Below are 13,108 nucleotides of genomic sequence, written 5' to 3'. Positions count from 1 at the left end.
AGAGAGAATGGTAGGCAAACTGTAGGCCAGAATGAAGGAAGTCCAGCAAGGGTAACTGGAGGAGACAAGGCACAACCGAGTCAAGGAGATCTCTAACAGAACAGTGCCTGACAAGTGGAGAGGGCACAGAGGCTGTGGTAAATGGAGGGATGCCATCCTCACCAGCCTCCCTCTTTACCCAGCCTCAGTCGGTCACAGCTTATCAGGCAAGCACAAGGCGGCAAGGCCCCAGTACAGTCTAACCTTGTTATTCTATGAGAGAAGCAAGAAATGTCAAATATTATGTGAAACTCTTTATTTTCAAAATTGGGCAATTAATGTAATTAAGATACACCTACAGGCCTCTAATTTGCAAATTATTTTCACTCTTCCTCTTTCCCACAACATTATTAAAAGAAAATCTCATGGACTCCTTAATGAGCCTATTCTATTTTCTTTCTACAAAGCTTCAGAAACATGACAGAGAAGAAGCAGACTCACCAGCCTTTTGGAGATCTGAGGAGGAGATGGCTGCAGAGGCGGAGGCTCTTCGGGTCTACTTTCAGGTAAACATTGTAAAAGTAACTTTTATTTTCCTAGCTTCTTACTCCCTCTGTCTGCTAATCTAGGCCTAGTCCTGGAAGCTTCTAGCCCCTGTACAATCTTATATAGGCCTAGAAAGTTTTCAGCCTTTGAGAATTGCTGTTGAATAAACTCACCCTTTCTTGTTCTCTCTGAGCTCTGGATGGATGGTTCAACAAAGGTCTTCTGGCTCAAACTCATCTCCAAGCTGATTGATTCATTCTAGCTCTTGTCTGAGCCTCTAAATTGCTCTGCTTGGCCTCAAAGTAACTCTTTAACAAATTTCCCTGATCTTTTGACTCATCTCATTCTCCGGCTCATTCTGTCTTTTCCTGTGTCAAGCTTGTTCTCTTTTTAACCTTTCTCTGTAAAACTCTCCTGATAATACTTCCTTCTTCTCTCTGTGATGCTCAACTCTCCCTCTCAACTCTACTGTGCTGCTCTCTACAAACTTTCCTGCACTCCTGTGCTATACTCTCTTTTCCTGTACTGTCTGTCTCTCCCTTAAGCAGCTTCCTGTTCCTCTCTCTTGAGAGTTGGGCATATCCTATTTTGTCAAATCTTTCTCTGATTCATTACTTTGTCTGTAGCTCAATAAGATATCACTTTCAAATGTGGCTGCTTTCTTCTACAAACCAACTTTACCTTCATTGTTTGTGATTGTTTGTGAGTGCTAAGGGTATGTCTGTATTCCAGCCAGAGGGATTAAAGGTTTGTGCTAAGGGCTGAACTACACCCTAACTAAAAACAGGTAAATATCTGGTAACAAAGCATCAAGTACTCTACCTTCACTGAGACCTCTGAATGGGCCTCAGGAAAGCAAAGGCAATGGCTGGGAAGGTGGAAAGGAACCTAGCAACACCAAGTCTCCCCCAGGAGATTACAAAAAACATGAAAACTGAGGAAAATTCTTGACCCATATGGGACTCACCCTCATTTTACCACGGTGGGAATGGGCAGGTGTCTGGAGGAAAAGTTCTGAAATTTCCAAGTACTGTGTCCAGGAACAAGGAATTGGACCAGGAATCTATGGTGAATGGTAGAGATAGGGGTAACTTATAATAAAGAGAACACTTTGGAGTGAACAAGAGGGCCAGAGAACTGGGGAGACTATAAGCTCTAATGTGTTCAAGCAGGAGAGTGGTGAGCCTTTCTGGGCCTTCTGTGTAACATTAGCCTCTCTGGAATTTAGAGATTGTTCACATAACCCTTACTACTATGTGTTGTTATAATTGTTTTACTTCATTTCAGATATCTCATTATACTTTATAAATCAACCTTTAGTATACGTATAGAACAAAGTATTAGAGGATTTGGCACTAACCCTGGTCTGAGGTATCCACTTATAAATTAATCTTTAGTATACGTATAGAACAAAGTATTAGAGGATTTGGCACTAACCCTGGTCTGAGGTATCCACTGGGGATCTTGGACAGAATCTCCTGCAGATTAAAAAAAAAAAAAACTGTTGTATACTGCTTTGATATGAAATGCAAAGAAGTTCAAAGACATGTGTATCAACTGGCCATTTTCTCCCCAGACTTACTTTTAAAATATTTTAATTGCTCAATGACCCAGAGGGCCTTCCCCTCTAGTGTCCTGCTGCCAATACTTAAAGTTTGGGATAATGTCAGGCTAGGGCACACTGAGGCCTCCTTCCAGGTGTGTCAAGGTGGTTTTCTCCATCACAGAAAGTGTTCAGAGATAGAAAAGTAAAGTATTAGATGAGAGGGAGGATTACTCATGGGTTAAGGGAGGAAATTCAGGAATTAGTAAAGATTGTCTAAAAGAGCATTTACCTTTTTCTCTTTCTGTGATTTTTCGAATAGTTCAGATTTTCTTCTTCTTCTTTGCTACAGAATTCTATGTAATTTTTGGATGTGTGCAGACACCATCAAGCAGTTTTCCCAGGCCAATGATAGGATGGTCATGAAGCAGAGGATAATCACAGCCATTATGGTAGCCTTGTGCTTTCTCTGCTCCTCCGGCCCCTCAGTGCAAGTATGCCACCGCAGCCAAGCACTGCAGAGCTCACTTCATTCTGTCATGCATGCACTGAGCCAGTTCCTTTGCCTGAAGGAATACAGTGAAGTGTAGGAGAAGCTATTGCTTGTGTTTTATTTTTAACCTTTCCCTCTGTTCACCTTCTATTCTCTTTGAAGTGAAAGAGTTGATGATGAACATCAGCCTCTGGGACTGACCAAACACTGTTTTCTATTCAATTCCTCTTCAGAAGTCTGGTGGGTCTGTTGAAATGAGGGTCCCACATCTTGAGGCTCAATTTATTAGGCTGAAATTGTTTTTCTGGCTTCCTATTCAACAGGTGTTTTCAAGTAGAGGCAAGGAAGGTCTAGGCTTTTGCAGAGGTCTTTGTGGAATTACAAGAGTCTACAACAGAATGGGTCATCTACATGCATTAAAATTTTAACTTCTAACCCAAAATTCTTTCTTTTGTTTTTGTTTTTATTTTGTTTTTGGGGGTGGGAGGGTTGATATAGGGTTTCTCTGTAAAGCCCTGACTGTCCTGGAACTCACTCTGTAGACCAGGCTGGCCTCAAACTCAGAAATCTCCTCTCAAGTGCTGGGATCAAAGGCGTGCATCACCACTGCCCAGCTCTAACCCAAGATGCTTACATGATTCTTACCTGCTTCTGAACCAAGTCCTGAATTTATCTATCTTCAAAGTGAATCCGTTTAACTAGAAACTCTTGCTAGAAAGACATTTGTCCTAGACAGTCATAAGTACCATTGGGTACCATAAGTTTTAATTTACTAAAACATGCATCTCTTTTTAATGGGCTTTTGTTCAAACTAAATAAATGGACTGTTGGGAAGCCTGATGTAGATACTAAGACTAGAAAAAAAATACAGTAGCTACTGTAACTGATAAGAAGAGGGGAACTTTAAACAGATGGTCTTCAAAGAACAACTTGCAATACAAAGGAACTAAATATACATCCTTCAAGACATATTGTTCTTACATTCATCCCTTTGTTTATTTGATACTGCCTTTCCATTTTCAAATTCCATCTTTATACTGAATTTGTATATAGTAATATCTAGACTACCGATGCACCATTTGGATTTACCTAGACATAAGAAAGTATCTTTTGTTTATGTAAAATTAAGTGACCTTCACTTCACTAGGCTTTCCTGATAATACAGTCAGCAGTATTTCTGCCTTGGGCAGGATGACTTGAAGGATTTGGTTTGTTGCTGCTCTGCAAAACCTTGAAATTCCCAAGAGGCATAGCCCGAGACAGGATGGGGATCTGGGAGGAATGACAATCATAAATAATGACTGAGAAGGCTCAAAAAATATCCTAGTACTATGGAACCCAAGCTCACCGTGTTGTCTGTTTTCTTCGGCGTTCAGTGGTTTAGAAGTGGCAGCATTCAGATGTCAGCACACAGTTGGGCCTATGGACGTCATTCTTAGCTGTACATTGTTGACCAGTGCAGCACCTCCAGATTTCCTCCACCAGCTCCTGTGGGGGGCCCTCAAGGGGGCTTCTAGCAGCCTTTCTAGTTTCCTTGGAAAGAGTGCACTTTCTTCTCTACTTCTGGGTTCCTTTACCTGTCTCTCTGCCACTCAGTGCAAGGTACGAAGAACCAAAGTGTGCTCCTGTTTCACAAGTGATTTGGCACAGTTGTGAGCCAAATCTGCAAGTAGTTTTCAGGTTAAAAGTGCTCCCATGTGGAAGCCCTCCTTCTTGATTACTCTCCCATCTGACCATGTCGGATGTGCCTGAGCTATATGAAATTGTGTGGGTCGAGTCTCCTTTGTTCCTTCCCTTTCCTCATAATTTCTCTTGTCTTTTGTATCCTCTAGGGCACTGCTGGCTTATTATTTCCTTGACTCACTTGCATTGTAGAATATTTATCTTAAGCTGGGTAGCCTTGCCTCAGTGTGAAAAAAGAACACTGTTTCTAATTAGCAGTATAAAATTAAATAGAAGAGAGATACAGTGCTTATGAAATGCCAGACCTCTCTGTAGTTGCTCACCTAACACTACCAAGACTGAGCTTTATTCTGTCTTATAGAAAGTGAAGCCAGTCTCTCTTCAGCTTAAATTCCATCCCAAAACTTAAGCCCTGCAACTGCTAACTGGATCTATTTAGAAACATTGAAATAAAATTGTCTTTCAGAGATTTAAGTATTATCCCCACCTTTGGAAAATGAACAGCGAAGATCAGAATTCAAACCCAGAGTCAGCTGACCCCAGACCTACATCTGCCAGCATGTGGAGAAGCTAAGGTCCAGGAGAGAGAGCAGACTCCTCTATGCCCCTGCCAATCAGAATAAAACTAGGTCACCATTTCTTGGGAAATGATGAAAAGCAAATACTACTTTTGCTGTGCCAGTGAAATCAGGAATATACTGGTTGCTGGGTGAAGCTCTAACTGTCTTGATGCCTGTCTGACAGATCCCTGATGAGACTGGGCTACTTTGGTTCCAGGAAGTCAGTGCCTCCTCTCTGCCTCTGTGAATTTATGCATTGGCTCCCTGTACACTGAGCTGATTTCCGGGATGGACTTTGTGGTGTGTCTCTTAGTCTTTCTAAATCACATTAGATGGCAGTGGATCTGCATCTCCTATCTTAACCTGTCCTGCTTTCTGGAGTGTGATGATTCTCTATGAAGGTATTTAACACTTGGAGTTGCTGCCTCTCTAATTTTAATTCAACATGATGTGTCCCAGTGGGACATGATACTGTCATCACCTCCTCCCCACAGGAACCAAGGGATCTCTCCTGTAAGATATTTAAACATTAACTCCCAATGTGGATGGGAATTGAAAGCAGACTAGGTTTTCACAAAGGGCTGTGTCAGTGAGATTCTTCATAACTCGTCACACTCTCTTAGGGGTGTGTCATTATGCGATAAATAACTGGCTGTCTCTCATTTACTTATAACAGTGCAGTGCAATTTCAAAGCAAATGAGTTGCCAGCATTATTAGAAGTTTGAGATACCAAAAGAGATTTTTTAACCAATTATAATTCTAGCCACTGGACAATCACTGATAGTCACAAGCAGCAAAGACAGACAAGGTCTGCCTGATGGTCTCATGCTTTAGTCTGTAAAGTATGTCTCTTAAAATCTACCCCAGTAGCCATAGAGAGGGTCTGCCTTTCACATGAATATACTCCAGTTAGAAAGACTCAAGGGATTCAGGGAAGAAATTTTGGGGAAAGAGGTGTCCTTAAAGTTCAGCTTGAGGGATCTAGTCTGGATCCCCAAGGGAAGGGACTCCCATGAATAGGAATGACACTGTCCATCTGTTCTTCTCAGTCATCTCTTAATTGATATGATCACAGCTTTGCTTTAGCATGGTACAGGTAAAGATGGTGCCTCCCTTCAGACTAAAGATATTTGAGTAATGTTCATCTTTTATTTTGCCAGGAAAAGAGACAATGATTAAAAGAACCAGAATTTTTACTTTTTCCCCTAGTTCTTGTTTTTGTTGGATAATGTAGCCCCCTTCTCCCTTTGTTTAAAGATAAACATAAGCTAAGTCCCCAGGACTCGAGAATGATAATATATAGAATCATCTAGAAGTAATCAAATATAATGTGTCATAAAATGACTTATCCAGAATACCAAGTTGGTCATTCTTTTGAGCTGTTATTGCTATCCATAAGACAGTCTACCCAATATTCAAAATAGGCTTTATGTTTGGTTTAATATTTTGCTGGGATGCTACTCGGATCAAAGAATTTACGCAAAAATATTCCTGAGGCCACTAATGGCTGAAAGTTCTTAGATAGTGGTGAGGGTAAGGGATAGATATTTCTACCAAGCCGTATCTTTGTTCATAATAGAAATGGCTAGTTTCACAGGTTAATTTTTCTCCTTGTAAATTTTATAACTTCACAGGCAACCAACATGAAATTATTTTCAGGAAAGTATGACCCCAAAATAACTATGAGTTGTCAGTGGAAGAAGTGACTCAATGGTTAGGTACATGTGCTGCTTTTCCAGGGTACCTGAGTTGAGTTTTCAGCAGCTAGATCCAGCATCCCCTTATCCCCTTCTGGTCTCCATGGGCATACACACACACACACACACACACACACACACACATACACGCATGCACACATGCACACGGGGGAGCAGGGGCAGGGAGGAGAGTAGAAATGGGGAAAGTGAGAGAGAGAAGGAGGGATGAAGGGAGGGAGGGAGAGAGAGACATGAAAACACATGCATACAGGCACAAACACACAGAGAGAAAGAGAGGGGGGAATACGGTAGGGAGAGAGATATGCACAGAGCAAGAGAGAGGCAGAGAGAGACAGAGACAGAGAGACAGGTAGGGAAGGAGAGAAGGAGACATGTAAACATAGACACACACAGGCACACACAGAGAAAGAGATACACACACACACACACACACACACACACACACACACACCCTATATCTTTAAAAACAGAGTTTTAGGCTTTTTACTTGCATCTAGTAAAATGGAAATACAGTAAAACATAGCTCTCTATCTCTGTCTCCAGAAATGGATGGCTGCACATTAATCAGCATACTCTGCTATGTTGTAAAACCTCCTCAAATAAATCTGTTCCGTCACTAGGTTCTGCATTCTCTACTTGTTTCTCTCACCTCTGACAGTCTTCTCCTTCCAGTGAATGAATTTTGTCTTCCCCTGCCACCTTCTTTTCTAGCAAAAGACAGAGACTTTTGGAGAGCATGGGAGGTTAATCTGAAGGAAGGCAATGAAAATTCTCATTAATAATCCTTGACCTCATCACATAATAATAGCTAATGTTCATCCACTTCACCTGCTCCAATGCCTACAGTGTGCCTCAGCTGCCTCTTCATAGTAATTGCTGCATCATTTTGACACGGCACGAGCATCACTCAAGTTATCACATCACTGCTCAACTTGGATTATCCATGCTAGACTCAACAGCAAAAGTAGTGCCTCCTGGTTTTAACTCTTCTTCAATGAGCTAAAATATAGCTCAATATATCCAGTCTTGAGTTGTAGGTATTGCAAACTGAGTATTTTATCTATGAAACTGTCCCCTGCCCATTAGCATGGAGACAACCTAATGCAACATACCTAATGCACTTTCTCCTCTTATTGGAAATTGAGGCAGGACAGACTTTCTAAAAACAGAACAGAAGTAATGCAATGGTAATGAAAGGAGTAGGCTCACTTTTTTAGGTAATCGAGCTCTTTAAGAGATGAATCCCTGCTTCTCCCTCTTTTTCTTCCCCTACCTCATGACTCTGACCTGGCTCTTTTGATTCCATATTGTCAGTACCATAGAGCAAATTTTGATGCCTCTACAGAAACCTCCTGCAAGTGTTTTGGAGTAAGAAGCTCTAATGGCAGTTAATTGCTATTCTAGAGCAAATGTCTTGTGCTTTACATGGGACTTTCTTGAAGATGCTTTGAAACAAAAAGGCTGTAGTTATAAAAAATATGTCCCAGCTTGTTCCTGCCTTCTCTGAGTCCAAACCCTTGTTTTCACCACTACGTGAATAAAGCCATCCAGGCACTCTGAGATGAAAAGTTTGAGTCTTCAGGCTCATACCAAGTTGTCTTCAGCTTTGAGTTTTCTTTGCAGTCAAATATTAACCACATCATTTTGTTCTTCTGTGGATTACATGGCTAGGGAAAGCATAGCACCTGCTACCTAGAGCTGGCATAAGGAGACCAAGCAGTAAGGGCGGGAATTAGGTGATGAGACTGTAGGTCATAATTTTCCAATTATTTAACAGTTTGAAGATGACAAATTATTGGTATGGTTACATCATGAGAGATTGGTTTCAATAGTTATTACACACTAGAAACTACAGAGAAGAGAAGTTTTGGGACTACCAAAAAAATAAAGAAAAATAATAACTTGTGCTCCTCTTACTAAATGAAACCACCATTGGAGATATCAACATAGCAAAATTTTACATGGGCAAGAGAAGACACTATTCCAGAGAGGTAAGCCTCGCATTTGGGTTGCTCTTCCATACTGAAGGTTTGCATGACTCTTGGAGAGGAGAATAGATTTAGAGCTTACCCATGATGGAGGGTTTACCAAACCTCTCCAGGTGAGTGGGACACCAAACATCTGACAGTATTAAGCCTTGGAGTAAGAGTGATCTAGATATAATCCATTCATACATTCACTCCGCCCAACATCAAATCATCAGCACAGCTAAAAGATGTCTGTCCTGAAAAGTAAATCAAAATCATTTCAAAGCTCTTATCCTTTAGCTTCTTGGCAGAAAAGAAGAAAAACATCTCCCTGGAAGACTATAACACCAGAGTAAGATCTTAGACTATTTTTGCCATTTGTTTCCAAACAGAATACCTAGCATGCATGTCTCTGTGCTCATAAAAAAAAAAAAAATTCAGGAACTAAGTTGCCCTGCCCTACTCCTGAATTCATACACTAAGGTCCTAATTACCTTGTAATGGTGTTAGATGATGGTTCTTTGGCAGGTAACTTAGTCAGGATGTCATCATGATCATGTGGCCTCTATGATGGATTTAGTAGCCTTATAAGATGTGCTCACTCAAGAAGTTAACAAGGATGAGGCTGACTTCTGGACAAGAGACAGAGCATCAGATCAAGGGAGACTTGATGTTGGACCATCTGTCCTTCAGAACTGTGGAAAATGGATTTCCATTGTTTAAGCCTCCTTGTTCATAATATTTTGTTACAGAGAAGTGACCAATCATGGTTTATATAAAAATTGGAATTATCAGATATAGATGATAAAAATAACTGCTTGCTTTGTTTATAGATTAAAAATTGTAGAATGCTTTAGTTTTTTTTAATTTAGCATAAAGCTGGAATCTATTTTAAAAATCACTGATGTTACAAAGGTTTTCTTTCCAGTTTCAAATCTTTTGTAGACTTTTTCCTCCTGATGGATAAGTGAATTCAACTTTCTAGGTATTGAAGTGGCAAAAACAATAAAAATAAATAAGTAACATGTACTAGCTTGTGAAAATATAAAATTCTAAGCAAAGCTCCATGGCTTTAGAATGGCATTCTGCCGATATAGATACTCATTTGGGTTTATAGGATTTAGAACACAGCAAGTATGTTGAGTGGAGAAATGCTATTCTGTTGCTGTGATACAGAGGCAAGGATAGTTCTATTTTGATTAATTATTCCAGAGGGATGCTGTCTATTGTGTCAGGGAATGTATAGCAACAGGAGGCAGGGGTGGGAATCTTGCTGATAGAATTTTCATTTCTAAATAGGCAGGAAAAAGCACCAGGGAGTACAACAAGGCTATCCATGCTCAAAGCCATTCCCTAGTGATTTACTGCATCCATAACCTTCCTAAAAACTGCCATCAGGTAGGACCAAGCCTTCTAATTCTGGAGCTCTGGGGGACATTTCTCAGTCTAAGAAACTCTAAGAATTCTAAGAAATGTCTAAGAAATTCAAGATGTCTCTTTAACCAACAGTGTGAGACATTCATGGGTAAGCTAAAGTATTAAATTGTGTTTTTAATAAAATGAAAGTAAGTAGAGAAAGATAATGGAAGTGAAAGTTCTTTGTGAGAGGCATAATGGTAACTCTCAAGCTAGAAATTTCTTAAGCAGTGGAAGTATTTTTCTCAAATAAAATTTGCCAAAACATCTGCAAAAATCTCAGATGATCTAAGAAAGTACTAAGTTAAATTATTATAAAACCAAACAAAAACAAAATAGCATAATGAATAGGTTTAGTGCCACATTTTTCATAAACAAGATGGTTAGTCAATAAACCATCAGCCATATGAAAGTAATGGTATGAACCACAGTGAGAGAGAGATACAAAAAAGAGAAAATAGAAGTCTAATCCAAAAGCACAATATATATTTATTTAGAAATCTATATAAGATCAAGAATTCTAGTGAAATTATATTTTATGTGATAATGCCCAAGAAACTTTCCAAACTGGAGGGAAAAGGCTGTGTATACTGGTTCATACAGTAATGTAAGCTCTAAGGATGCTAAGATAGGAGAACTCTTTGACCATAAGTATTCAAAACAGCTAGGCAACATAAGGAGATCCTGTCTCAAAGGAAGGGTTGCTAGGGCTGTAGCTCATTCAATAGAGTTCTGGCTGAGCATACCCACAGTGAAGGCTTTGATCCTAACAAAGTATAAAACTAGATATGGTGGCACACTCTGGTAAACCTCAATACTCTGGAGGTAGAAGCAAGAGGGTCAGAAGTCCAAGGTTATCCTTAGATGAATGGTTTTCAAGCTACCTAAATATACATGACTATCCCACCCCCTTTCTCTCTCTCTCTCTCTCTCTCTCTCTCTCTCTCTCTCTCTCTCTCTCTCTCTCTCTCTCTCTGTGTGTGTGTGTGTGTGTGTGTGTGCGTGTGTGTGTGTCTGTCTGTCTGTCTGTCTGTCTGTCTGTCTCTTTCTCTGTGTGTGTCTATTTCTATCTGTCTCCCTTATTCTCACTCCCACTCTGAGTGTGTGTGTGAAGTCGAAAAATTCAAGAATATACTCAAGCTATAGAAGGGAAAGAAGGAGAATCCATATGAAGATATACCATAATAAAATTGCAGCAAAGTATAAGAAATCTTTTAGACTTAAGAAATATGTATTTTCAAAGACAAACACAGCAACAATAACAGCAAAAAAAAAAACCTATGAAAATCAGTAGATGATGTTATTTAGGTAGCCAAGAGAAAGCTGGAAGCAAGCTAGCGAGTTAGATATCCACAAAGTTTATGAATTCTTCAGAATGCTAAAGTTTAGATCTTCAGTGTTCCCTAATACCTGGGCACATGTTAAAGGATTGGTCTCATTCTGACACATTTTGGAAGTGACAGAAAACAAGAACTGAGCATAGTAAGATGTCTTAGGTCATTCTCCTGAAAGAACTATAGGATAATGCTCTTCGTCTTCTGCTGGCTGCAATGGAGAATGCTTTTACTCTTACATGCTCTTTACACATAAGCCCAAGTACAAGATGGCCAGTTGACTATGGATTAAGTGTATAAGCCCAAATGAAACTTTTCTCTTTTTGAGTTGGTTATCTCAGGTATTGGAAGGACGCTAATAATGAATGAGGATCAAGTAATCATTTTTTTTTTCTGACAAACCTGAGAGACTTTATCATCAATAGACATATTAATGGAATTACAAAGAAAAAGTAATAAAACAAACAAAAAACTATTCTTAGCTGAATGAAGACAGCTAAAACTTGTAGACAACTAGACAAGCATTTAGAGGGTAATTTTCTTTTAATTATGACTTAATGCATTTATTGAATAAAATAACAGCAGAAAGGTATTATAGAAACCATTATGAACAGTTAGAGAACCATGAAATTATACAAAAGGTGATAATAGAGATTAACAATACAATGGCAAACACACATATAATCACATAAAAAAAGATCAAAAAGACCAAATCCTAATGCTTTGAAAAGAGAAATCACCAAGGGAATCCAAGTGTTAAAAATAAAAAGGCAAACTTCTGTATAGTTAGTGCAGTTGCTAAAAAGAGTAAGAGAATATATGGAGTAAAACTAGGACAGAACATATGAAATTTTGGATTAGATAGTCATGTTTCTAGAAAAATATGATTGATCTGACTTCATAGATGAAAAAGATTGTATGAATAATTTAATAATGATTAGAGAACTCAAGCTGCTTTCCAACACATATATTATAAGGCACAGAGAAATTTATTGGTCTAACCTTCCATGCACAAGAGAAAAAGCAGGAATGGGAAAGAAAGATTCTAAGAGTTACCCTGAAAACCAACGAACCAGGAGAAGAACAGAAAGAAGTTTACTTCCTAATGGTACCTGGAAAAGATGAAGCATTAAGTGATGTCAGTTAGGTGGGGGACAGACACACATGGGTTATATGTTCAGACAGTTATCAAGAGGACAATATTAGTTAGTGATCAGTATGGCTTCTACATTGTGGTACAGTATTAAATAATACCTTCCCTCAGATTAGAAATGAGAGGATCAGCTCAGAAGATGTGGATTTAACTATAGATCAAAATATCATCTACATAAATACTGAAGCTTTGGTACAACTGTAAGGGAATTTGTCAGTAAGGGTGAAATGTTGTCAATCCTGGTTTGACAATGATATCATAGTGATCATTGTTGACATATGTGCTATGGAAATGTACAGCACACAATAAATGAGAAGGAATGAAAGACGAACAGAACTGTCATTATTTGTGGGCAATTTGATGATAGCTCACAAACTCCCAATATGGGGAATTCATTAGAATTAGTCAATAGACTTAGAAAGATCTTTCAATGTAAAAATGATATACACAGTTCCAATTTCTCTATATTCATAGTTAGAAAGGAAAATGTTTTAATTTAAGTTTTATATTAATTTAAAAAATCATATATCTAAAAATAAAGATATGTAATCTTCTAGATAATAAGTATCAAATATTAAGGAGCGTCAAAGATGAATTAAATAAACAAAGAGATTAATTAATGGTTTTATGAAAACTCAATTTTCTTCAGTCACTTTTTAAATTCAGGGGCATGCAAACACAAAATTTTATGGTTTGGTTTTGGTGAAGGTGACAA

The 13,108-nt window shown here is 38.9% G+C and overlaps 1 protein-coding gene across 2 annotated transcripts in view; it reads left to right on the top strand.

Moving 5' to 3' along the window:
- Window positions 1–13,108, top strand: part of Fhit (fragile histidine triad diadenosine triphosphatase) — a 1,648,302-nt gene that overhangs the window by 1,623,628 nt on the left and 11,566 nt on the right. For both annotated transcript variants that reach the window (XM_052190252.1, XM_052190251.1), the window contains one exon: window positions 447–545. In XM_052190252.1, the coding sequence (XP_052046212.1) occupies window positions 447–545 (99 nt within the window). The remainder of the gene's footprint in view (window positions 1–446; window positions 546–13,108) is intronic.

This window comes from Apodemus sylvaticus, chromosome 8 (assembly GCF_947179515.1).
Source record: "Apodemus sylvaticus chromosome 8, mApoSyl1.1, whole genome shotgun sequence".
Taxonomy (NCBI): Eukaryota; Metazoa; Chordata; class Mammalia; order Rodentia; family Muridae; genus Apodemus; species Apodemus sylvaticus.
This window is presented reverse-complemented; position numbering and strand designations above follow the sequence as displayed.